This window comes from Saimiri boliviensis, chromosome 7, assembly GCF_048565385.1.
Source record: "Saimiri boliviensis isolate mSaiBol1 chromosome 7, mSaiBol1.pri, whole genome shotgun sequence".
Taxonomy (NCBI): Eukaryota; Metazoa; Chordata; class Mammalia; order Primates; family Cebidae; genus Saimiri; species Saimiri boliviensis.
The window spans coordinates 65,862,425-65,888,954 of NC_133455.1; the positions used below are offsets into that span (position 1 = coordinate 65,862,425).

General features: G+C 43.4%; 1 protein-coding gene across 3 annotated transcripts in view; it reads left to right on the forward strand.

The window, feature by feature from the left end:
• DIP2B (disco interacting protein 2 homolog B) overlaps positions 1 to 25,848 on the forward strand; it is a 284,011-nt gene extending 258,163 nt beyond the window's left edge. For all 3 annotated transcript variants that reach the window (XM_039472182.2, XM_039472183.2, XM_074402637.1), the window contains 10 exons: positions 3,746 to 3,855; positions 5,187 to 5,317; positions 8,407 to 8,575; positions 9,419 to 9,589; positions 11,662 to 11,723; positions 13,054 to 13,111; positions 14,971 to 15,045; positions 16,779 to 16,956; positions 19,099 to 19,222; positions 21,765 to 25,848. In XM_039472182.2, the coding sequence (XP_039328116.2) occupies positions 3,746 to 3,855; positions 5,187 to 5,317; positions 8,407 to 8,575; positions 9,419 to 9,589; positions 11,662 to 11,723; positions 13,054 to 13,111; positions 14,971 to 15,045; positions 16,779 to 16,956; positions 19,099 to 19,222; positions 21,765 to 22,017 (1,331 nt within the window). In that variant the 3' untranslated portion in view covers positions 22,018 to 25,848. The remainder of the gene's footprint in view (positions 1 to 3,745; positions 3,856 to 5,186; positions 5,318 to 8,406; positions 8,576 to 9,418; positions 9,590 to 11,661; positions 11,724 to 13,053; positions 13,112 to 14,970; positions 15,046 to 16,778; positions 16,957 to 19,098; positions 19,223 to 21,764) is intronic.
• The last annotated feature ends 682 nt before the right edge of the window (positions 25,849 to 26,530 follow it).

A 26,530-nucleotide genomic window follows, 5' to 3' on the forward strand; every position in this document is an offset into this window, starting at 1 on the left:
CCAGCCTGATCAACATGGAGAAATCCCATCTCTACTAAAAATACAAAATTAGCCAAAACTCCATGTCAAAAAGAAAAAAGAAAAAAAAAAAAAAGGAAGGTAACCAAGAATTGGGAATTCTCTGCTTTAATTTTTTTTTTTTAATTGAAACGGAGTTTTGCTCTTGTTGCCCAGGCTGGAGTGCAATTGTGCAATCTCAGCTCACCGTAACCTCTGCCTCCCTGCTTGAAGCGATTCTCCTGCCTCAGCCTCCCAAGTAGCTGGAACTACAGGCATGCACTGTCATGCCCAGCTAATTTTTATATTTTTAGTAGAGACAGGGTTTTTGCCATGTTGGCCAGGCTGGTCTCAAACCCCTGTCCTTAAGTGATCCACCTGCCTCAGCCTCCGAAAGTGCTAGTATTATAAGCATGAACCACCATGCCTGGCCACCATTCCTTTTTTTTTTTTTTTTGAGACGGAGTTTCCCTCTGTCACCAGGCTGGAGTGCAGTGGCACAGTCTCAGCTCACTGCATTCTCTGCCCCCAGGTTCAAGTGATTCTCCTGCCTCAGGCTCCCGAGTAGATGGGACTACAGGTGCATGCCACCATGCCCAGCTAAGTTCTGTATTTTTAGTAGAAATGGCACTTTACCATGTTGGCCCAGTGGTCTCCATTTCTTGACCTTGTGATCTACCCACCTCTGCCTCCCAAAGTGCTGGGATTACAGGCATGAGCCATTACAGGCGTGTTGCCCAGGCTGGCCTTAAACTCCTGGATTCACACAATCCTCTTGTCCCAGCCTTCCAAGTAGCTGGGACTACACACCTGAGTCACCGTACCCAGATAGATTACTATTCTTAAAATTCTGCGAGGTTAGCCAGTCACAGCAGCATATGCTTGTGATCCCAGCACTTTGGGAGGCGGAGGCAGGAGGATCACTTGAGTGGAGGCTAGCCTAGGCAATATAATGAGACCTCACCTCTACAAAAAAAAATTTTTTTTTAATTAGCTGGTAATGGTGGCATGCACCTATAGTCCCAGCTACTCAAGAAGCTGAGGTGGGAGAATCATATGAGCCTAGGAGGTGAAGGTTGCAGTGAGCTGAGATCGAGCCACTGCACTCCAGCCTGGGCAACAGAGCAAGACCCTGTCTTAAAAAAATATCTGCTAAGAGCCAGAGCAATCAGGCAAGAAAAAGAAATAAAGGGTATTCAAATAGGAAAGGAGGAAGTCAAATTGTCTCTATTTGCAGACAACATGATTGTGTATCTAGAAGACCCCATCGTCTCAGCCCAAAATCTCCTGAAGCTGATAAGCAACTTCAGCAAAGTCTCAGGATACAAAATCAATGTGCAAAAATCACAAGCATTCCTATACACCAATAACGGGCTTAAAGAGAGCCAAATCAAGAATGAACTGCCATTCACAATTGCTACAAAGAAAATAAAATACCTAGGAATACAATAAACAAGGAACGTAAAGGACCTCTTCAAGGAGAACTACAAACCACTGCTCAACGAAATAAGAGAAGACACAAACAGATGGAGAAACATTCCATGTTCATGGTTAGGAAGAATCAATATCGTGAAAATGGCCATACTGCCCAAAGTAATTTACAGATTCAATGCTATCCCCATCAAGCTACCAATGACCTTCTTCACAGAGCTGGAAAAAAACACCTTAAACTTCATATGGAACCAAAAGAGAGCCTGCATAGCCAAGTCAATTCTAAGCAAAAAGAACAAAGCGGAGGCATCACATTACTGGATTTCAAACTATACTACAAGGCTACAGTAATCAAAACAGCATGGTACTGGTACCAAAACAGAGATAATTGACCAATGGAACAGAACAGAGGCCTCGAAGGCAACACAACATATCTACAACCATCCGATCTTCGACAAACCTGACAAAAACAAGCAATGGGGAAGAGAGTCCCTGTTTAATAAATGGTGTTGGGAAAGCTGGCTAGCCATGTGCAGAAAGCAGAAACTGGACCCCTTCATGGCACCTTACACTAAAATTAACTCCAGATGGATTAAAGACTTAAACATAAGACCTAACACCATAAAAACCCTGGAAGAAAATCTAGGCAAAACCATTCAGGACATTAGGCATAGGCAAGGACTTCATGACCAAAACACCAAAAGCATTGGCAACAAAAGCCAAAATAGACAAATGGCACCTAATCAAACTCCACAGCTTCTGCACGGCAAAAGAAATAGTCATTAGAGTGAATCAGCAACCAACAGAATGGGAAAAAATTTTTGCAGTTTACCCATCTGACAAGGGGCTGATATCCAGAATTTACAAAGAACTAAAACAGATTTACAAAAAAAAAAAAACAACCAAGCCCATTCAAAAGTGGGCAAAGGATATGAACAGACACTTTACAAAAGAAGACATACATGAGGCCAACAAACATATGAAAAATGCTCATCATTAGTGGTCATTAGAGAAATGCAAATCAAAACTACATTGAGATACCATCTCACACCAGTTAGAATGGCGATCATTAAAAAATATGGAGACAACAGATGCTGGAGAGGATGTGGAGAAATAGGAACACTTTTACACTGTTGGTGGGAGTGTAAATTAGCTCAACCATTGTGGAAGCCAGTGTGGCAATTCCTCAAGGACCTAGAAATAGAAATTCCATTTGACCCAGCGATCCCATTACTGGGTATATATCCAAGGACACATGCACACAAATGTTCATTGCAGCACAGTTTACAATAGCAAAGACCTGGAACCAACCCAAATGCCCGTCGATGATAGGCTGGGCAGGGAAAATGTGGCACATATACACCATGGAATATTATGTAGCCATCAAAAACGATGAGTTCGTGTCCTTTGTAGGGACATGGATGAACCTGGAAACTATCATTCTCAGTAAACTAACACAATAACAGAAAATCAAACACCGCATGTTCTCACTCATAGGCGGGTGTTGAGCAATGAGAACACATGGACACGGGGAGGGGAGCATCACACACTGGGGTCTGTTGGGGGGAAATAGGGGAGGGACAGCGGTGGGTGGGGAGTTGGGGAGAGATAGCATGGGGAGAAATGCCAGATATAGGTGAAGGGGAGGAAGGCAGCAAATCACACTGGCACTTGTGTACCTATGCAACAATCTTGCATGTTCTTCACATAACCCAAAACCTAAAATGCAATTTAAAAAAAATCTGAGTTAACTTAGAGAAAACTCCAACTTTTAAATCCATACGTGAGTAATATAATGCATACTAAACTGTAAATAATGAACTTTAACTTGAAAACAGTATAACAGCTAATGCTTTTTTATTATTTCTTCAGTCAGTTGCTTTAAAAGTGCTTTATGTGAATTAACTTCCCAATAGTTCTATGAGGGTAGGTGTTATTTTAGAGATTCATTTTAGAGAAAAAGAAAAGAGACACAAAGAGATAAAGTAACTCCAAGGTCACGTAGCTGATGGTAGAGCTGGTGTTTGAACAGCAGTCTGCTTCCTACTGTGTTCTACTTCCCCTTGCTAAGCTGCTAGCAGATACATTTACCTGATGTAGATTTGCTTGCCTGTGTTGTCTAGTGGTGTCCTCAGCCCCAGCCCACCTCTAAGAATGACATATGTGAGCTACTTGGTTAAATATGAGAAGCCTAAGCTTTAGCAAATCCCTGAAGCTAAATTTGGCCACAGCAAAGCCACAGAAAACCAATTGAAGAGCAATGATTTTCATGTTCCAGCAGGTTGGATTGACATCAGGTTTTTTCTTTTCATTGCAGATGATTTACCCAGGAAAAGGTTACCTCAGCTGTATAAACCACCCACTCCAGAGATGTTAGCATATCTTGATTTTAGTGTCTCCACAACTGGCATGCTTACGGGAGTGAAGGTAAGATGAATGCTGGAAAAAAAGCCACATCTGCAAAGAAACGGAGATGACCACTGCCCCAGAAACTTTAGATGCAGAGGCCAAGTGGTCGTACCAGAGACCAGTAGGCAGAGGGAGAATCAAGAGTCACTGCTCTATTTAAATAAAAGCATTGGCTCCTCCGGGATGAGTTATTTGTATTGTGAAGTGTCTGAACCTAGCATAGAAGCTGAAAGATAAAGAGTTTTTTTTAGTTAAAATATGTATGAAATCTGAGATTCAGATACCATAAAATTCAGTATTGGCTGGGTAGGCTCACGCGTTGGGAGGCCAAGACAGGTGGATCACCTAAGGTCAGGAGTTCAAGACCAGCCTGAACAACATGGAAAAACCCTGTCTCTACTAACACTACCACATAAGGCAGGGCACGGTGGCTCATGCCTGTAATCCTAGCACTTTGGGAGGCTGAGGTGGGCAGATTATGAGGTCAGGAGTTCAAGACCAGCCAGACCAACATGGTGAAACCCCGTCTCTACTAAAAATACAAAAATTAGCCAGGTGTGGTGGCATGTGCCTGTTAATCCCAGCTACTTGGGAGGCTGAGGCGGGAGAATCGCTTGAACCTGGAAGACGGAGGTTGCGGTTAGCCAAGATCGCACCATTACACTCTAGCTTGGGCAAAGAGTGAAACTCCATCTCAAAAAAAAAAAAAAAAATTTAGCTGGGCATGGTGGAGCATGCCTATAATCCCAGCTACTCGGGAGGCTGAGGTTGCAGTGAGCCAAGATCATGCCATTGCACTCCAGCCTAGGCAACAAGAGCGAAACTCCATCTTAAAAAAAATCCAGGAGGCCGGGCGCGGTGGCTCAAGCCTGTAATCCCAGCACTTTGGGAGGCCGAGGCGGGTGGATCACGAGGTCAAGAGATCGAGAGCATCCCGGTCAGCATAGTGAAACCCCATCTCTACTAAAAATACAAAAAATTAGCTGGGCATGGTGGCGCGTGCCTGTAATCCCAGCTACTCAGGAGGCTGAGGCAGGAGAATTGCCTGAACCCAGGAGGCGGAGGTTGCGGTGAGCTGAGATCGCGCCATTGCACTCCAGCCTGGGTAACAAGAGCAAAACTCCATCTCAAAAAAAAAAAAAAAAAAAAAAAAAAAAAAAAAATCCGTATTAACTAATGAACAGAAATATATTATCTTAAAGGAGACTTAGATTAGGCTTTGAAGTGCTAAAAATTATACATCGTTTTGAGGAGTTTAGGGAATTGAAACTTCTAAAAGCTGTCATCAGACCTGTTTCTCTGCCTGTGGGATGATGGCTCCAGCCTGTTCCATTTTCCATACTTTCCAGATGTCCCACTCTGCAGTGAATGCTCTGTGTCGAGCCATCAAGCTTCAGTGTGAATTGTACTCTTCCCGGCAGATCGCCATCTGCCTTGACCCTTACTGTGGACTTGGCTTCGCGCTCTGGTGTCTCTGCAGGTAGGGATGGAAAAGCCGAGGAGACAGAATGTGTGTGCGGGGGGTACACTTTGTGGCCATGACCATCTCATCCTTCCCTTGGCTCCCTTAATTTGGTAAAGTTTCAGTAAAATGCTAATGTTTCCAGAATTTATGTATCCACGGTGTCTCACAAGTTTGTTTAGTTTTGTCTGTATTCCCTTTGTTATTTTCTGTCGATTTTATTCCTCATACAAAATGGCAGTGATTCGGTTACTTGCTCTTTGCTCTACCATGTAATCCCTGCTTTAGAAGCAGAGCCAACTAGAAGGATGATTCTCGGGTGAAATACGTCATGCCTTGACAGCCAGCATGTACCCCCTAGGCTTGGCAGGAAGGAGCACAGTGGGATGGGAGGACAGCATGTGGATGGAAAGTAACACATTTGCCCTGGCCAGGTTACTCCTTGTGGTATACAGATCCCAGCTCCTCTCACCATCCGCCGCAGGAAACCTCATCTCAGACCTGCATTTTCACCTCCTTGGTGTACATCATGAATGTTTTACGAATACCTGCAGCTCAGTGTTCTCCTCCTGTGTTCCCCTCTTTGTTAGGATAGGAGCATCCATTGAGGGGCCCAAACTAGGAATTTGGGTGTCATCTTCAGATTCTGTATCTTCCTATCTTGTATCTAATAAAATGTATGTCCTTTAGCTCAACTGCTGTATACCTATCTGTATATAAGAATCACCTGGGGATCTTTTTACAAAAATTAATGGGACTCCCCAAGACTTAATTTACATGTCCAAGGGTGGAGACCAAGCCACCAGTATTTTTCAGTACGGAATTTCTGAGCTCCTAGTGATTCTGATCTGTACTCAGGTTTAGGCATAAAATCACTGCCATTTTGTGATTTTTAAGCCAACACTTTAAGCTTTGTGGCTATAGATGAGACACGATAAGAACTCTTTTTGTTGTTTAAAAAAAAAAATCACTGGCCGGGCGCAGTGGCTCACGCCTATAATCCCAGCACTTTGGGAGGCCGAGGCAGGTAGATCACAAGGTCAAGAGATCGAGACCATCCTGGTCAACATGGTGAAACCCCGTCTCTACTAAAAATACAAAAAATTAGCTGGGCATGGTGGCCCGTGCCTGTAATCCCAGCTACTCAGGAGGTTGAGGCAGGAGAATTGCCTGAACCCAGGAGGCGGAGGTTGCGGTGAGCCAAGATCGCGCCATTGCACTCCAGCCTGAGTAACAAGAGCGAAACTCCGTCTCAAAAAAAAAAAAAAAAATTATTGTGTTGATAGTGCTTGCTATTGATGGACTGAATTTGGATATGAGGATCTGTATTTCCTTTCTGTCCTTTTTTCTTTTCTTTTTTTTGAGTCAGTATCTTGCTCTGTTGCACAGACTGGAGTGCAATGGTGTAATCTCAAGCTCACTACAACCTCCACCTGCCAGGCTCAGGTGATCCTCCCACCTCAGCCTCCCGAGTAACTGGGACTACAGGTGTGCACCACCACACCTGGCTAATTTTTTTGTAGAGACAGCGTTTCATCATGTTGCCCACACTAGGCCCGAACTCCTGGGCTCAGGCAATCAACCTGCCTCAACCTCCCAAAGTTCTGGGATTACAGGCATGAGCCACCACACCAGCCCCATTCCTTCTTTTTTATTCTAGCCTACATTGTTGGGTTCAAGGCTTTATCACCTCTCACCTGAACTATTGCAGCCTCTCCTAACTGTCTCTCTGCCTTCAGTGGCTTGTAGCACCAATTCCTACTCCATATCTTCATATTGTCAGTGTTGCCCAACTTAAAGCTGCAATGACTGCCTGCTGGGTGAAGGCTAAACTCCCTCATACGATGGTTAAGCTCTTTCACAGTTTGGCCTTAGCCTTTCTGGCCTTATTCCTCTGTGTACCCTGTGTGCTAGGATTTCAGTTGAATACTCTCTCTCCGTTCTCTCTCTCTCTCTCTCTCTCTCTCCCTTCCTCTCCCTCCCTTCCTCTCCCTCCCTCCCTCCTCCCTTCCCTTCCTTACTTCCTTCCATCCTTCTGTTCTGCATTCCTTTCTCTTTCTCTGGCTTTTTTTTTTTTTTTTTTTTTTTTTTTTTTTTCAGGAGACAGGGTCTCAATTTGTCACCCAGGCTGGAGTGCAGAGGCACAATCATAGTTCACTACAGCCTCCACCTCCTGGGCTCATGTGATTCTCCCACCTCAGCCTCCCAAGTAGCTGGGACTGCAGGTGTGTGCCACCACACCTGGCTAATTTTTTTTATTTTAATTTTTTTTGTAGAGGCAGGAGTTTGGCTCTATTACCCAGGCTGGTCTTTAACTTCTGGGCTCAAGCGATTCTCCCATCATGCCCTCCCAAAGTGCTAGGATTACAGGCACGAGTTTCCTTGCCCAGCCCTTGAATACTATTAATGTTTCTGATGGTTTCAAACATCCTGTACTTATTGGCCTTTGTATATGTTGTTCCTCTGGCTAGAACACCCTCACTACTGTCACCACTTCTTCCGGCCACTGTCAAATTCATACTCATTCAAGCTCCAGCTCAAGTGTCGCTAACTCGGTGAAGCACACCACCACTCCCCTGCCCTGGCTTTTCCAGTGTGAATGAATTGCTCTTTAGTCTGTGATCTCAATGCTCTTGATTCATATCTCATATTCAGAGCATGAATAAAATGTCTATAAACTATAGAAATAAAATTCAGTCCACACTTAAGGAGAAAGGAAAAAATGCTACTCCTTCAGGGTTTTAGAGATTAGTTATTAGGTCTGCAGCGGGTGACTCTGGAAAAGGAATAGAAAATGAAAAAAATATATATTAGGTATTAGAAATTACCTTTCCAGAATGTTTAGTATCATCTTAGCCATATTAATTAGCTTGAGGGCAGCTGTAAGAATGTTATGTAGATGAAAGTGACCTGTCACAGTCTGCTTTATTTCATAGTTGCTCCTCTTGTAAGTTGCATAGGAACAAGACTAATTCTTATACCTTTATATCTCGTATGACCCTACACGGTCCTCACACTCAGTAAATGTCTGTTGAATTGGTGAGGTTCTGAAGCTTTGGGTGTCAAGGATGAATTGATGATTCCAGCTCTTGCCTTTTTCGCTGCAGTGTGTATTCAGGCCACCAGTCTGTCTTAATTCCTCCTATGGAGTTAGAGAACAACCTTTTCCTCTGGCTCGCCACAGTCAACCAGTACAAGATAAGGGACACTTTCTGCTCCTATTCAGTGATGGAGCTCTGCACCAAAGGACTTGGCAACCAAGTGGAAGTGCTAAAGGTAAGAAGCAGCTCCAGCAGCTGGCCAGTCCCGAAAGGTTTTGAAGAAATGGGGCAGGACGTAATAGGGCCAGAGTATGGGTTAGCAGACATGTTTGCTTGCCTTTTTCAAGCCACTCAGTTAAAGGGTGTATTGTAAACATTGGCAAGTTTATCTCTTCCACCTTCCTAATGTAGTGTACTCTTCTATCTTCCACAGTTGAACATGATTCTTACTTTGTGAACAAGAAGGAGAAACTGGCTGGGAGGCTAACTGGAAAGACTATGTAAAGATAAAAGGGAACTGTCGCTTCCAGTACTTTTTTTTTTTTCCTAATAGAATTTGAAACCTCAGAATATTAGGAATTTGGAGTATTCCCAAAGATAAAGGTAGCTTATTCATGTGTGACAAATGATGATCTCTCTGACTGGTATATGAGAAAGTCAGAAAATACTGAATTTTCTTTGCTAGAAAAATATGACCTTTGGAATGCAAAAGGAGAGAAGAGATGAGATCGCCAGAGTTCTGGATTAATTTTTTCCTCAGTCTCATCAAATAGGGGGACATCTAAGGTACAGAAATGAGGAGGGATAAAAATATATTGCTGAAGAGCCTTAGATTTTTAGAAGAAAAAGGAAAGAACTAGAGAATGAGCAAATTTACCAGCAGATAGTGATTTTAAGGGGATGCCTTGGCCGGTTCTTCTTTTATGAAAGCTGCTTTCTCTGTGTGCCTGAGGTGAGAATACAAAATTGCTTGGCTTTTCCTGACCAAGGAGCTAGAACAGTGGCCCTACCTGTTCAGTGCTTTTATGATCCTACTGACTTCGCTCCCATTGGTGTCTTATGCAACGGTGTCTTGCAGACCAGAGGGATCAACCTCTCCTGCGTCCGGACCTGTGTGGTGGTGGCAGAGGAGCGGCCCCGCGTTGCACTCCAGCAGTCCTTCTCCAAGCTCTTCAAAGATATCGGGCTGTCCCCGCGGGCTGTCAGCACCACTTTTGGATCAAGAGTCAATGTAGCAATATGTTTACAGGTGACCCTCAAAAAATCTTTTCTGCTCACAAACGGGAGAGGACTGTGGAGTGTCCCAGAGCATGGGCTTTGAAGCCAGGCTGGCTGGGCTTGGGCCCCAGCCACACTTACTTGCTTTGGGACTTTGGGCTTTTTATCTCGATTTCTTTGTGTCTCACTTTGCTGGTCTGTAAGGTGAAGGTAGCAGTACTCTGCTTCCCTAGGCAGCTCTGTACTTTCAGAGCAGTGCTGGCAGCGCGCACAGTGTCAGTGTTTACTCGAGTCATCGTCATGTGGTCATGATGATGAGTCACAAAGATTTGAGTCCTATTTGGATTTTTCTTGTATCTGACCTTCTGTTTTTCTTTTTTGTTTTTTTTTTTTTGAAACACAGTCTCACTGTCACCCCAGCTACAGTGTAGTGGCGCAGTCTCAGCTTACTGCAACCTCCACCTCCTGGGTTCAAGCGGTTCTCTCACCTCAGTCTGCAGAGTAGCTGGGATTACAAACACATGCCACCACACCTGGCTATTTTTTTGTGTTTTTAGTAGAGACAGGGTTTCACCCTGTTGGCCAGGCTGGTCTCAAACTCCTGACCTCAGGTGATCCACCCACTTCAGCCTCCCAAAGTGCTGGGATTATAAACATGAGCCACCTCGCCCAGCCCTGACTTTTGTTTTTCTGTCTCTATATTCTATACCTTTTTTTTTTTTTCCAAACAATAAGCTTGTATTCTCTTCTCCACCCAGATGGCAACTTTGTCATGTTATTTTTTTTTTTTATTTTATTTTTTTAATGAGACGGAGTTTCGCTCGTTACCCAGGCAGGCTGGAGTGCAATGGCGCAATCTCGGCTCACGGCAACCTCCGCCTCCTGGGTTCAGGCAATTCCCCTGCCTCAGCCTCCTGAGTAGCTGGGATTACAGGCACGTGCCACCATGCCCAGCTAATTTTTGTGTGTGTGTGTGTGTTTTTAGTAGAGACGGGGTTTCACCATGTTGACCAGGATGGTCTCGATCTCTTGACCTCGTGATCCACCCACCTCGGCCTCCCAAAGTGCTGGGATTACAGGCTTGAGCCACCGTGCCCGGCCGTCATGTTATTCTTGATGGGTAAATAACAGAAGAGGGATTAGAACTGAGACTAATTTTATGTATTAATTTAGCTAATAAGGCAAATATAGGGCCAGGTATGGTGGTTCATGCCTATAATCACAACACTTTGGGAGGCCAAGGCAGGAGGATTGCTTGAGCCCTGAAGTTTGAGACCAGCCTGGGCAACATAGTGAGACCTCATCTCTACCCCCATCCCCCACAAAAAAATAGCTGGGTGTAGTGCATGCCTCTAGTCCCAGCTACCTGGAAGTCTGAGGCAGGGGGATTGCTTGAGCCTAGGAGGTTGAGGCTGCAGTGAGATATGATTGCACTGCTGCACTCCAGCAGCCTGAGCAACAGATTGAGACCCTGTCTCTTAAAAAATAAGGCAAATAATAGACATGGACAACAATGAATTAAAAAAGATAGCGCACATGGGTGGATTATTTCAGGTCTTCTGTGACCTTCTTCTTTCAGAAGAGTCTTGATGGTTTAACCTTGAGCCCCATCATAGGCCTCTTGCTGTCACTGTGGTCAGCGTTGGTTTTGAAAGGTTGCCAACTTGTCTCACTTCTGCTTTGAATCCAGGGATGAAAGCCCTCCTCAGCATGGAAATGTTTCAGTGCTGCCATAGTCCCTGTGATAAGAGGGAGAGGAGGGGGCCTACTCTCCAAAGCAGGCGTTCCCAAACTACGGCCCACGGGCCGCATGCGGCCCCCTGAGGCCATTTATCCGGCCCCCCGCCGCACTTCAGGAAGGGGCACCTCTTTCATTGGTGGTCAGTGAGAGGAGCACAGTATGTGGTGGCCCTCCAACGGTCTGAGGGACAGTGAACTGGCCCCCTGTGTAAAAAGTTTGGGGACGCCTGCTCCAAAGGGAGGAGAGGTGTAAAGAGTGTGGATTGTTCGTGTACATGGCTAAATTATTTCTTGGTTTGAAAATGTGAAATACAGTTTATTGAAATTCTAAACAATGCATTGCATTGATTTGTCTTTCTTTAGGGAACCTCAGGGCCTGATCCAACTACTGTGTATGTGGATCTGAAATCGCTAAGACATGACAGGTACAGCAGATTTATTATGCTCCTTTCCTACTAGTTCCTAAGCATAAAACATTCTGAACCTCGGGCCGGGTGTGGTGGCTCACGCCTGTAATCCAAGCACTGTGGAGGCCAAGGCGGGCGGATCACCTGAGGTCGGGAGTTCAAGACCAGCCTGACCAAAATGGTGAAACCCCATCTTAAAAAAAAAAAAAAAAAAAAAATTCTGAATGAGCATTTTTCCTCATTCCTTTTGTTTGTATCTTCTTTTTTTTTTTTTTTTTGAGACAGAGTTTCGCCCTTGTTACCCAGGCTGGAGTGCAATGGCGCGATCTCGGCTCACCGCAACCTCCGCCTCCTGGGCTCAGGCAATTCTCTTGCCTCAGCCTCCTGAGTAGCTGGGATTACAGGCACGTGCCACCATGCCCAGCTAATTTTTTGCACTTTTAGTAGAGACGGGGTTTCACCATGTTGACCAGGATGGTCTCGATCTCTCGACCTCGTGATCCACCCGCCTCGGCCTCCCAAAGTGCTGGGATTACAGGCTTGAGCCACCGCGCCCGGCCTTGTTTGTATCTTCTAGGAGGGGAATGGGAAGAGAGAAGGAATTTGTTTTTATCATTAATACATAAGATTTACATTTGTAAGAAAGTTTTAATTTTCTCCGTTGCTACACTGTTCTTTAATATTAAACTATAATACTTAGTTCTTACCCATATAAAATTATTTTGTGACATTTGATATAAATTAAACTAAAATGGACAGTCTCTTTCCTCTAAGAGTTTAAAAATAAAAGATAGGACAGATAAAATAAATGAGCAGCATAGGGTTTTTGAAAACACTTTATCTGAGCCCGGTGGGTAAAAAAGCTTGCTTCCTCAGCCCAAAAGGGAATTTTAGCTGGGTCCTGAGCTGAGTGCTGGCCCAGGACTCTGAGACCTCTTTAAGTCCCACTGCCCTGGATGTGTTATCTGGCGCGCCCCACTGCACTGACCTGCCCTGCATAGGTAGAGCATTTCTTTCATGCAGCAGTTTGAAACCTAGGAAGAATTTCCCGCCCCCGGAGGACATTTGACAATGTCTGGAAACATTTTTGGGTTGTCATAAAAGGGGCTTGCTACTGACATCTAGTGGGCAGAGGCCAGAGGTGTTGCTAAACATTCCACAATGCACAGCATAGCCCCTTTCAACAAAAAATTATCTGGCCAAAATACTAGTGCTGAGTGAGAAACCCTGCTGTAGTGTGAGAAAGATAGACAAGTTAGAGGTTGTAGGAAGGCAGCACTGAGCATCAGGAACGTGGCGACTTCTCTTCTTAAAAGCCCTATATACAGTAAATACCGTTCTTCTGCAGGGTTCGTCTTGTGGAACGTGGTGCCCCCCAGAGTTTGCTCCTCTCAGAGTCTGGAAAGGTAAATTGTTCTGTTGACCATGGGAAGGTAGGCTGTGTGGAGAAGTGGTTCATTTTAAGGAAACCGGAAGCCGTATTAGTGTCCAGGGCAAGCCTTAATTGAAATTTGGAGATAATTTCAGCTTGGCTAATACTTTCAAATTCATATAGGTACACAGATAAGAATAGTAAATTTGAACTCTCTTAATTTCCATAGATCTTCTTAAAAATCCAACTGACATGTTATTCTTATTGACTGACTAGCAAAATGCAGTGCTCATTGTATGAAAGGTGGATCGAAGAGCTAGTTCTTTTTTTTTTTTTTTCTAGACTGCTCAGCAGGACTGTCTTTTTTTTTAAAAAAAAAAAAAAAAAACAGAGTTTCACTCTGCCACCCAGGCTAGAGCACAGTGGCGCAATTTCAGCTCCCTGCAACCTCTGCCTCCCAGGTTCAAGTGATTCTCCTGTCTTAGCCTCCCGAGTAGCTGGAGTTACAGGCACCTGCCACCATGCCCGGCTAATTTTTGTATTTTTGGTAAAGATGTGGTTTCACACTATGTTGATTAGGCTGGTCTTGAACTCCTGACCTCAGGTGATCTGCCTGCCTCAGCCTCCCAAAGTGCTGGGATCATAGGCATGAGCCACTGTGCCCAGCCTGGTTCTATTTTATAAACATCACAAGGAGAAAGCTAGGAGAGGCCGAGATGAGAGCATGGCTTAAGGTCAGGGAAGATACACACGCATTTAAAATTGAAAGGAAAATCAGAATGGGGATGAGATTAAAGATATTTGAGAGAATTCTGTGGGAGTAACATTTCTTAGATTAGAATGAGCCTCTAAATCATCAAGAGAGAGATTTAGTGAGAAACAATTTGCTAACGATAAGACACCCACATGCATTGTCAAGACAGGTGGGAGTTTCTCTGCCCTTTGATGAGATAGTGATGATGCCTCAGAATCCCTTCTAGTAATTCTAAAGGGCAGAGAAAAAACTGTGAAGGAAAAAAAAATCCCTGCAAAACCTATTCATGGGGCATTTACTTCATTCTCACTCGCCGCTTGCATGTGCCAGGGGGGTTTGGCTGATTTTGTCACTGCCTTGTCACATCTTCACTTGCCTCGGCAGCCAAGCACAGCTCATGAGCATTAGCCCGTGCCCAGCCTTGTCTCTTCTTTGAGGTTTTAGACGTTTGCGCCCAGATAATTATTGAGGGCTTCTAGAGTAATTAACCTCATACTTTAGAAACCCAAGATAAAAAGGGAGTTCAAAGGGGGAAGAATATGGGTAACCAGAGAGGCCATTTTTTGGCTAGAATGGCTGAGGCATTCCCTCAGCCAGCATTTGTGTCTTCCTTTTCCTTCCTGAGGAAGATCGTGGAGTCATGGATATCCTTCTGTCCTGTAACGCTGCCACTGTTCTCTCCACTCTTCACTTTGCTCCAACTCTAGCACTAACTGAAGTCTGGAATGGAGTCACTCAGGCTTCCCATGCCTTCTGCCCTTTCTGTTTTAAGGGGTTTTATTGCCATCATTCCAGTGAATGAGAAAGAGCATGAAAAGGGAAAGGTTATTCTACAAATTCTACTGTTAAGGCCCTGATCTGCAGTTTCTCATCCCTTTAAAGAGATGGCAGACTGGCTCCCTGTTTTATTTTTGAGGCTGAGTTTTATTAGACCTTTGGTCTTCAATGAACTGAGGAAGATTCAATAAGAGCAAGACAGAAGGTCTCTGCCACTGTCCCCTCGGTAGCTGCTGTGATGCTGCTACAGCTGGCTTCCGCCCTGTGTGCCTCTCCCACCTCTCCAGCAGGTAACTCTGTATTTCCTGGAGGTCACTGGATTTCACTGAACCCGATCTTTGTATTTTCCCTTTGATGCTTAGATTTTACCTGGAGTGAAAGTGGTCATTGTTAATCCTGAGACCAAAGGGCCGGTTGGAGACTCTCACCTTGGAGAGGTTTGTAATAATTTTTATTTTTACTCTGAAAAGTCAGCAGTAAAAAACTAGGGTTCACATTTTATAAATCAGTAAAACTGTGGATTTAGCTTTCCCCCGTTGTGAATAGAGTTATTTTTTTTCCTGTAAAGCATGAGACTGAAATAGAAGAGGGAGATTGAAACTGGGATCAAGGGAAGATTTACTTACTCAAACTGGAAATCATGTCACATTTGTCCACTGACATGCCCTTAGCTAGAAAGGAAAGTGAGCAATCCTACGTGTTCCCACCTATTAAGGTATAAAACTGAAAGAAGTCACATATTAAAAAATTTTTAAGGTCATTCAAATGTTATATTGTATTCTAAAATGTATTTATATTTGCATTAACAACAAAAAAATCCAGACCCAGCTCTTTAACAACAGCAAACAAATTATATATAAATATATGTTATTTATATATAAGGATATAAAAATTAAACTGTTGAGCTTACGTGATCCACTTGCCTCAGCCTCCCAAAATGCTAGGATTGCAGGTGTGAGTCTCCACACCCAGTCCCCCAAAATCTTTGAAGGATGCTGATATTTTGTCACATAGCTGAATGGGAGGAATACTGTAAGTACAGGAGCCAGATGACCTGGGCTCTGCCACGTATGAGCTTCTCAGTATTAGGTTAATCTCTTGGGGCCTCAGTTTCCTCATTCATAAATAATAATAGCACTGGCCAACAGTGGCTTATGTCTGTAATCCCAGCACTTTGAGTGGCTGAAGGAGGAGTCTGAAGCCACACCACTTTGAAACCAGAAGATTGACGTCACCTGGGCAATGCAGCAAATACCCCATCTCTACTTTACATTTTTTTTTTTTTTTTCCTGAGACAGAGCCTTTCTATGAGCCCATCTTGGCTCCCTTTAACCTCCATCCCCCTAGTTCAAGTGATTCTCTTGCCTCAGCCTGCTGAGTAGCTAGAATCACAGGCATGCACCACCACACCTCGCTAATTTTGTATTTTTAGCAGAAATGGGGTTTCACCATGTTGGCCAGGCTGGTGTTGCACTCCTGGCCTTAAGTGATCTACGCACCTCAGCCTCCTAAAGTACTGGGATTACAGGCATAAGCCACCACACCCAGCCTATTTAAAATTTTTTTAAAGTTAATAATAATAGTAGTAGCACCTACCTCACCTCCTGAGTTAAAATTATAACAATTAAATGTATTAATACCTGCATCTGTAATGTACACGGAACAGTGTCTGTCACATAATTATTCCCAGTAATATTGTTAATTATTGTTCTGTTTATATTATAAACTCAAACACCCCATGGTGTTTCCCTGTGGACTTTCATAGTTACCCTGGAAGCACAGAAATGATCCCTGATGTGTTCATGGGACTCTGGAGGAGAGTGAGAAATGAGCCAGGGAGACAGGGTAGCCTGTGGGTGGAAGCACGGCCACCAGAGCCACACAGGCATGGGTATGAGTTTCCTCATTTCTGCATCTTAGGTGAAGTAGTTAACTCCTTGTTTTTTCATTTGTAAAATGGGAACAACATTGTATGATCTGTGTTGTCATATGTATAGGGTTGGATGGAGATGAGGTACACGGTGAGAACCTGGTAAATGTTAGCTGCTTTTATTAATGCAGTTGTTTTTCATATAAAAATGAGATTTAAAAAATCAAAATAACCTGATCCAAGAGAATTAATACAGTTGTGTGTTCCCAGTGAGTTGTGACCAAAGCCCTTTTCTTGTAGATTTGGGTGAATAGTCCCCATACAGCCAGCGGCTACTATACCATCTATGATAGTGAGACTCTTCAAGCTGATCATTTCAACACTCGCCTCAGCTTTGGAGATGCTGCTCAGACCCTCTGGGCTCGGACAGGATACCTTGGTTTCGTCCGCCGGACCGAGCTCACAGCGGCCACTGGAGGTACTTCTGCAACAGCTCCTCCCTGTTGGGCCTACTTTGTGTTTCTATAGCACTAGCTGACCTCCTTCAGCTTTTCTTGGATTGTGAAGTGTGTGTATTTACTTCCTTCTGTGACTCATGAACCCATAAGTGACTCTTCATTTGGAGTCATGCTTTGCCCCGTGAAGAGTGTCTGGGAGGTGAGCACTTGGGGCTAGTCCAGGAGCACCCTGAGCTGTGAGTCAAAGAGATGTGCCTGATGGCGAGTGAGCATCCCCGGCCAAACACAAACTTTCAGTCCCTGCGGGGCTGATTCCACACCCTGAACAAGCATTACATCTTTTAACTCTTCTACCCTGCATACCACTCGGGGAGCAGGAGGAACAGCCCTATTCCCTGAGAGGGGCATCAGTTCTGAGGAGCTATCTTGCTGAGGCATGGCAGCCCCCTGGTGTCTCGCATTGGACACAGCCTGCTTTCTGGTCAGGCCTCTGATGTGAGGATTCCCTCCTGTCATCCTCTGCCCAGTTGATTGTCACAGCTTCACTGCTGCCTGTCAGACACCCTTTCTTCCTGAACTGGCACTGATAGCCATTTAAAAATACACAACACTGACTGTATCCTGTGCTTGAAGAAGTGATAGATACATAACTCGCTGGATTTTAAAGGCCTAAATTCTCCATAGTTTCATACTGACCAGTGTCCATAGTTCCCCAGATTTCATGGAGAGGCAGGGGCAACCCATTGGAGCAGAGGTTGGCATCCCTGCCTGGTAGCCTGGTATTGCAGCCCACCTCTGCCATTTGCTGGGTGACCTTAAGCAATCACTTAGCCTGTTTCCTACCTAGAAAATGGGGATGACTGTTTCTTGCCTCATGGAAATGATGTGAGATTAAAGGACATGATGCATTTAGATGCCTAGAACGGTGCCTGGCACACAGGAAGCGCCCATTAGTCGTTCACAGCTATGTTTCTGTTGTTTTTGTCATCAGTCTTCATGAGCTCACCAGGTGATGGGAGCCTCTGCTAGACCTCTTGATCTTTTTCACTCCAACAGCTTCAGTCACTTTGTTTTGCTCAGTTTTTCAGAAGTCTGCGTTTTTCCAGAAATTATTGCAAATCATCTTCCTTCTGTGTTCTAGCTAGATGACAAGCCTGTTAGAAACCAGGACTACTCTCCCCCATTCTACAATCCTTCTCCTAATATCTGTATTCCATGAAGCTACCTAGAAAGAATGACACTTGCTCATCTCCTCTCCCTCTCAACTCCTCTCTTTCCTCTTCCACTCCCCTCTGGCTGAGCCTGTTTGTCCTCAAGGACTCAGCTCTGCCCTCAGCTTTTCCAGGAGCCTTCTGTGAACCTTCCAGGAGCTGGACTCAGTGGATGTCCTCTGCCCCTCTGAACCTCATACACACTCCTGTTGGTGGGCTTGCTACATTTGAATGGAATGTCTCTTGGTGTATCTTTTCCCCTGCCTCAACTGTAAGGATCTTCAGAGTAGGAATTGGGTTTTATCAGCTTTGTCTCCCCAGCAGGTAACACAGTTACTAACATGTAGTAGGAGTAATAATAATAATAATAATAATAGCTGGGTGCGGTGGCTCACACCTGTAATCCCAGCAGTTTGGGAGTCCAAGGTAGGCAGATGACCTGAGGTCAGGAGTTCGAGACCAGCTTGGCCAACATGGTGAAACCCCGTCTCTACTAAAAATATAAAAATTAGCTGGGCGTGGTAGTGGCAGGCACCTGTAAATCCCATCTACTCGGGAGACTGAGGCAGGAGAATCACTTGAATCCGGGAGGTGGAGGTTGCAGTGAGCCGAGATTGCACCATTGCACTCCAGCCTGGGTGACAAGAGCGAGACTTTGTCTCAAAAATAAATAAATAAAAATAATAATAGCTAATTTCTGGTATCATTTATAGTGTACCACATACCATATTAACTACCATGAATGGATTAACCTAATGAATCCTCACAGCAGCCAATGATTATTATCCCACAGAGGGTCAGCAGCATTCAGAGCCTTAAGGAATTTGCCCAGAGTTACACTGGTAAGGGCAGAGCCAGGTGACAGGCAGTCTGACCCCTGTGCTCTGGACTCCAGTGTAACGTTGCATTCAGTATATGTGTGAGCCACATTTTTCTCTTTCTTTCTGTCAGAGCGTCATGATGCATTGTATGTGGTGGGAGCACTGGATGAAACGCTGGAGCTGAGAGGATTACGATACCACCCGATTGATATTGAGACCTCAGTGTCCCGGATCCACAGAAGCATTGCTGAATGGTAACTTCCCCATTACACACTGTGCTTCCCACTTCAGCTTTAGTTGTAATCTCAACTGAGCTATTTATTTGGTCACTGGTATCACATACCCACCTTGAGACATAGAGCTCCATGGGAGGAGTAAGGAAATAGACTGATTCTTGTCTTGGGTATACAATCTGCTGTGGCCAGCAAGGCCTATCCACAGGAGCCAGATGAGGCCATGAGGCCCTTGGGGAATACTCTGGCACCTTCTGTGGAACACTGGAACTGAGTCCTTTTTTAGTGATAGACTCTCATAATGGGAAAGGACTAACAGATCACTGACTTCCTTAGAAGTCAGTGTAATATAGTGGAAAGAACCAGCTTAAAGGCTGTGCTTTCCCACACTGCTTTCCTCATCTGTAAAACACTCTCTACTACTTCCTAATTATGAGAAGCATCAAATGAGAATGTGCTTTGTAAACAATGAAGTGGTAAACAGATGAAAAACGTAGTTGATATTATCTCATCCAGCTTCCTGCTCTTTGCAGGAATTCCTCCTACATTTTTCCTGATAAAAAGGATCATCCAACCTTGTATGGACTTAATATCTGTAAAACTGTGGTTTGGCCACAGTGGCTCACATCTGTAATCCAAGAACTTTGGGAGGTCAAGGTGGGCAGATCACTTAAGCCCAGGAGTTCAAGACCAGCCTGGGCAACATGACAAAACCCCATCTCTACCAAAAATGCAGAAATTTGCCAGGTGTGGTAGCATGGCTTGTAGTCCCAGCTGCTCAGGAGACTGAGGTGGGAGGACCACTTGAGCCTGGAAGATTGAGGCTACCGTGAGCCGAGATTGTGCCACCGCACTCCAGCCCTGGTGACAGACTGAGACTGTCTCCAAAAAAAACAACCAAAAAAAAAAAAAAAAAAAACACACACCTCTGTCGTGTTTACCTACTGGCTTTCATTCTGGGTTCTTTACCAATATGCAGAATCTGTTTGGTTTGTTTTCTACATATGTTAGTGAATGTGTCCTTCCTTACCACTTTTCCCCGTGCTAAACAGCCACAGTTTTTCTATGGTTGCTCATGCCTTCCAGATACGTCTTTGTCTAACAATGCTTTTGTCTTTGTCAGAGTCTCTCCCCAGACCTGAACAAGATTCTCTGACCAAGGCAAGAACATCTTTAGACATCTGGAAAGCATCCAGAGAGGCTGGGTGCCATCATTACTTTATCATTTTAGACACTTGACTCTTAATGGAACCAGATAATGTCTACATCTTTCTTTAATGATTGGAATCTGTTTTTAATGCAGTTTAGCCCTGCATATCAAGTCAGGCCCTACCTTCTAACCCAGTAACCTCACTGAGTGGAAAGTGGCTTCTGTCCCCTTTACACAATAGGAGACATTTGCATAGGACATTAATAACTCATGTGAGTCAGACTCTCTTCCTGTTGGGTTTAAAAATACTGGCTTATTGATACCTTTTGAGAAAAGGGAAAAAGTAAAAAATTTTAAAAATACTGTCTTAGGCTGGTCTGAAGGTAGTGAATTAATTCAATTGATTGTTCACAGTCAGTTACAAATCAGTCTAACTCTTTGTTCTACTCTTTCCCCCTTTCTCACTACTGCACTTGCCTAGTCTAAAAAAAAAACCCAAAAATCAAAGAATATTATCTTAGTCAAAGCTCTTATGGGGCAAATAACAGACTCCCTTCAAAAAAGCTTCAGTGAAAGAATTAATGGAAAGAACACCTGGTTATCTGAGAAGATCCAAAAAAACTAACTCTGGGTCTCAGGAAAGAAAGAAATAAGGGAATGGGAAGGCCATCAGGAACCACTGTCCCCTTACTTTGTAGAGCCATATGGGCATTCCCTTCTTTCTTTTTCTCCTCCCTGAAGAGGGATTCTCTCTGCTTCTCTTTGCCCCTGGCTACTCCAGAATATTCAAATTGATGTCATTGGTTCAAATGACCAGTTAACAACTTTTTTTTTTTTTTTTTTTTGAGACCAAGTCTCACTCTGTCGCCCAGGCTGGAGTGCAGTGGTGCAAACTTGGTTCACTGCAACCTCCACCTCCCAGGTTCAAATGATTCTCCTGCCTCAGTCTCCAAAGCAGCTGGGACTACAGGTGCCTGCCACCACGTCTGGCTAATTTTTGTATTTTTAGTAGAGATGGCATTTTGCCATGGTGGCCAGGCGGGTCTCGAACTCCTGACCTCAAGTGACCCACCCGTCTCAGCCTCCCAAAGTGCTAAGATTATAGGCCTGAGCCACCGTGCCCAGCCCAGTGATTTTCAGACTCCCAGGAGATTCTGGACGACTCCTCAGCTGTGTTCACAAGGGCAAGGTGTCTCATATATATACATATGTACTTTTTTTTCATTATATAATTTTTCCCTCGGTCTTGTCATGTAAAGTTAAAAGGTGTCATATATTGTAGACATGACTGCTGACCTTCTGGTTGGGATCGAGGGGAGAAGGCAGGGAAATGGTTGTAAGTCTGGGACAGATGGTATAAAAGATCACTGAAAAATGTAGCGACAAGTTAACGAACTGTCATTGAAATTGCAGTGCCGTGTTCACATGGACCAACTTGCTTGTGGTGGTTGTGGAATTGTGCGGCTCTGAACAGGAAGCCCTAGATCTGGTCCCATTAGTGACCAACGTGGTCCTGGAAGAGCATTACCTCATCGTTGGCGTCGTGGTTGTGGTGGACCCAGGCGTCATCCCGATCAACTCCAGAGGAGAGAAGCAGAGGATGCATCTCCGTGATAGCTTCCTAGCTGACCAGTTAGACCCCATCTATGTAGCTTATAACATGTAACCAGCCTTGCAGGGACTGCAGGGGGCCATTCTGGAGAATTGCAAAGACAGAAGACCTGTGGCTAGAAGCAGGCTTTCAAATGATGTGAAATAAGCTGAGATGGCTACATAATATTCTTCATCTCATCCTGTGGGATTCTGCAATCATAAAACACACAGGAAAGGGGAATTCTGTGACGGCAAATGAAAAAAATGTTAACAGTAGACGTGCTTTGACATAGCGTGAGCAGCACGTTACTAAAGCAATTACATGCATGTTGCATTTTTTTCATATGTTGTACATACTTGTATTTTTATCTAATACCGTTTTAGAATTTTGTAAGGGAATTAATGAATTCACATGAAAGGGGTAGTCTGAGTGACACAGTTCCCCACTCTGTACTGTATTTTGCCATTTTGCTGTAGCTAGATGTTCTGTGGGGTTTGTTAACATGGAACTACTCAGCTTTCTTTCAGTCACCCATAAGCAAGTTAGATAACCCACTGAATATAAGAATTACTTTATATATATAATTCTTGACTGTAAAACATTTTGACCAGTGTTTTAAAACATGTAAATAAGAATACACATAATTCAGCTAGAAATTTGAAGAATTGGCTTGTATAGTTACAACAACCACAGTAGAAACATTTCAACTTTGAGAGAATTTCAATATTCTCTTAATGTTGTGTAATTGATTAGGTAACTAAAAAGCGCAAATTGTTTGCAGGTTTTGCTGCACATTGTTCTATGTCTTTGTTGGCTGGTGTATTTTATAAACGAAAGCTGCCTATGTTTGTTTTTAAAGCTCGCATTCCCGGAATCAGCTTAAGCTTCTATGAATTCAGCCTGTTTCTAAAAGCTGAAAATCTCAATTTAAAAATCAAAATGCTAACACAAAGCTAAGATTCATCAGAGCTCACCCTATTCTAAGGAACCACAATAACTTACTCTGGCCCCAGTGTTAAAATGATCTTTCAAAATTAGAGTGACTATGTAAGAATTTAGGATTTCCTCTTTTCCAGGCCCATTGTAAACTGTGTCTACAGTTTATCCATATAATTCTCTTTTCTGAAAACTGAAGAGTGTCCTCTGTTCTTCCAGTTCATGAGGGCAGGGGGTTTAAAAACAAGAATGATAGGCCAGGAAGGCAGTGGGGATCCACTGTCACGTGGAACTGTAAGGCCATGTAACTACACAAAACCGACCAATCTGGGTTGCCAAAGCAGCCAGGCTTATGCTGAAACCGGGGAAGTCTGACGTATGCAGGAAACTCTTTTGAAATAACTGTGGTGCCCAGGCCAAGCAGACTGAGACAGGACTGAGTTTGGCCTCTGGCTCGGTTTCCTTTCTTTGGTCTGATGCTTCATATATTTGAATATAGTTGAATCTTATTATTTTTTTCTTAACAGAAATATTTTTAAAAATTAAAAAGTACTCAAAAGTGAAGAGTTAACTTGTTAAAGCAGAATGGTTCTCTTTGACCCACTCTGGTCTATTGTGTAAATATTTATTTAGACTATTTTAATACTACATATTATTTACCCCACTGTAACATCATGTAAACTAAATATGTTTTTAAACAATTTGTAAGACTTGTAATTACCCTGAAAATAAGGTTTATAATGCAAAGACCAGCTCCTTTGCGGTGGCAGTGCTCTGGGCTGCCTTTACACGGTCTTGTGACTAAAAGCCACTTTGTAACTCCCTTCACATAACCCTCTTTTCTTCCCCACTCCTCCTCCACAGAGGGCAGAGCTCAGGACGTTTGCCAGTTCCAGATCTCTTTTTCAGCATTTCGATGGAATTAATTTACACATGATGAGGGAAGTCCTAGGAGGGACAGTAAAAAAGCACTTATATTGGGGCACACAGGAAATCCCAGTGTCTATCGATGGTTTGGTTTACAGAGAACACAGCCTGATATTTGGAAACTAATTTTCTGAAAACTATTTTTAATGATTCACTAAACAAAGCAGGGGATCCTGAAGCTGACACAAATAAGTCCAGCTCTATAATCCCCAAATTCTAAAAGTTATGGTTAGATGCTATTCTGTGGGTTGCTTTGATAATTCTTACTAACACAGATTAGGGTATAAGCATCTAGAAATGCATTGTCCACTATAAATACTATAATGAGAGCCACATCTGTAATTTAAATTTTTCTAGTAACCACATTTTTAAAAAGTAAAAAGAAACCCATGGTATTAATTTTAAGATTTTTTATTTAACCCAATAGCTCAACACTATCATTTCAACATGGGATCAATATAAAAATTATTAATGAGGTACTTTTTTTCATATTAGGCCTTTGAAATTCAGTGTGTATTAAACACATCTCAATTCAAACCACTGCCATATTTCAAGTCTTTAGTTAAATGCAACTAGTGGCTACTATATTGGACAGTGCAGATCTATACTCATTCCTTCAAATACATTACTCTGTTAATCTCAAAGTGTGGCCAACTCCCAGTTACTTAGAGGCTGATTATCTAGTTTTGTAGTTCCTCAGGTCTTGATTTATTTTTTTGCTTTCTGCTTTATTGATCTTTTGCATGTCCCCCAAAGCCAGAATCTGCTCATGGAGGAAGGAAGGCTAAGAACTGTCCTTGAGGAGCTTCATCAGTAACTCTGGTAAAGCATCCTGTGGAGAGGAGAGCCCAGTCATTTGCTTAGATGGTGTTTGTGGGATCATCTGCAGATTTAGTCTACTCTGTCACAGATTCGAGTAAGAAAACGTTCTCTTGATGACACAGTGCTCTTGCTCTATCCACATTAAGTAATACCTTTGTGGTAGAACTAATTCTTAGGTAGGCCTGAAATGCCATTAACTAATAGAAACACAGCCTTTCCAATCCTCTGGAACATATTCTGTCTGAGTTTGTACGTCTGTGGGAAAAAACTAAATAACAAGCCCCTGTCTTGGTTAAGAGAAATCTATTGGTCTGAAGGTTTCTGAACCTCTTTCTGGTTCTCAGCAGAAGTAACTGAAGTAGATCAGGAAGGGGCTGCCTCAGGAAAATTCCTAGACCCTAGGAATTCTTAGAGCTGTACAAATGCCATCTTCTGCATCAGTGAGACCCTGGGAAGGAGCAGCATGCTAATTGGCATCAGTGAATCCACAGTCTTTACTTCCTGCCTCACAAAGGGCTAGGTCTCCCCAGGACCAAGTCCTTTCCTCATGAAGTTGTGCTGCCTCAGGCTGTTTAGGGACCATTGCCTGTCTTGGTCATATGAGTGTGTCTCCTTTAGTCCCCGGGCAATGCTTGCATAATGCTTTTGTTGACTCAACAAGGGCCCGAGGCCTTAGGTTTTCTATTAAGGTCTCTGCCCCGGGCATGGTGCTCTATATCTTGGCCAAATAAATTATTTTCCTTGAATATCCAGGAATCTTTTAGACTAAAGCAATGAGGAGTTATCACCTCATCCTCAAACTCCAACAAGATCTATGCCTTAGTGTTGTTTTTGTTGTTTGCTTTGATGTAAAAGCACGAGTATTTGGAGCAAAAAGCTGCAATACTCCAAATACACAATAGGCCTTTTCTTTATCATTCATATGACATTTCTGGTTTAGGTGTGTGTAGATGGGCCATGTTATTTGTCCAGAGGAAGAGACTGTAAAGATATAAGAATAATTTTTTAGTCCTAAATGCTGTTTTGTTTACTTTCTGTCAAGATATTTACCCGTGTCAAATTCAAACTACAGTACTGTGTAATTATGTATAAAGTTTTTTTATTTATTTGAAGTTAGACTAGATATACATTTTTAAATTTAACATCTGGCTGGACAGTGTTCTATTAACTCATTGAATGTGTTTCCTTTGTCTTGTGTTAATAAATATTGATGCCTGGTACTGTCTAATCCTTCACACATTGGGTGGAGGCTAGGGAATTCATAGATTTTAAATTTAACTTGAGATAGTAAAACCCAGTGATAGCTGGGGTGGTCTAAGGAAAGTGAACACAGAGATCCCAGGTCAGTGCTATTAAAGGATACTAAGTCAGGGAATCATGGTATCTCTTTGAAAATTAAGGAGCCTGTTGTCAGGACTTTTCAAGGTAATAAATATAGTTTAGTTTTCTCCCACCCATATAGCATTTGGTAGTTTTATTTTTTAATTTTTTGAGACAGAGTCTCGCTCTGTCATCTAGGCTGGAGTGCAGTGACACAGTCTCAGCTCACTGCAACCTCTGCTTCCTGGGTTCAAGTGATTCTTGTGCCTCAGCTTCCTGAGTAGGTGAGATTACAGGCATGGGCCATGTCCAGTTAATTTTTGTATTTTTAGTAGAGACAGGGTTTTGTCATGTTGGCCAGGCTGGTCCCAAACTCCTGACCTCAAGTGATCCACCCGCCTCGGCCTCCCAAAGTGCTAGGATTATAGGTGTGAGCCACCTCACCCAGCCATCATTTGATGGTTTTAAACTATTGATCATAAACATGAATTTTTTTTTTTTTTTTGAGACCGAGTCTCACTCAGTCACCTAGGCTGGAGTGCAGTGATGTGATCTTTGCTTACTGCAATCTCTGCCTCCC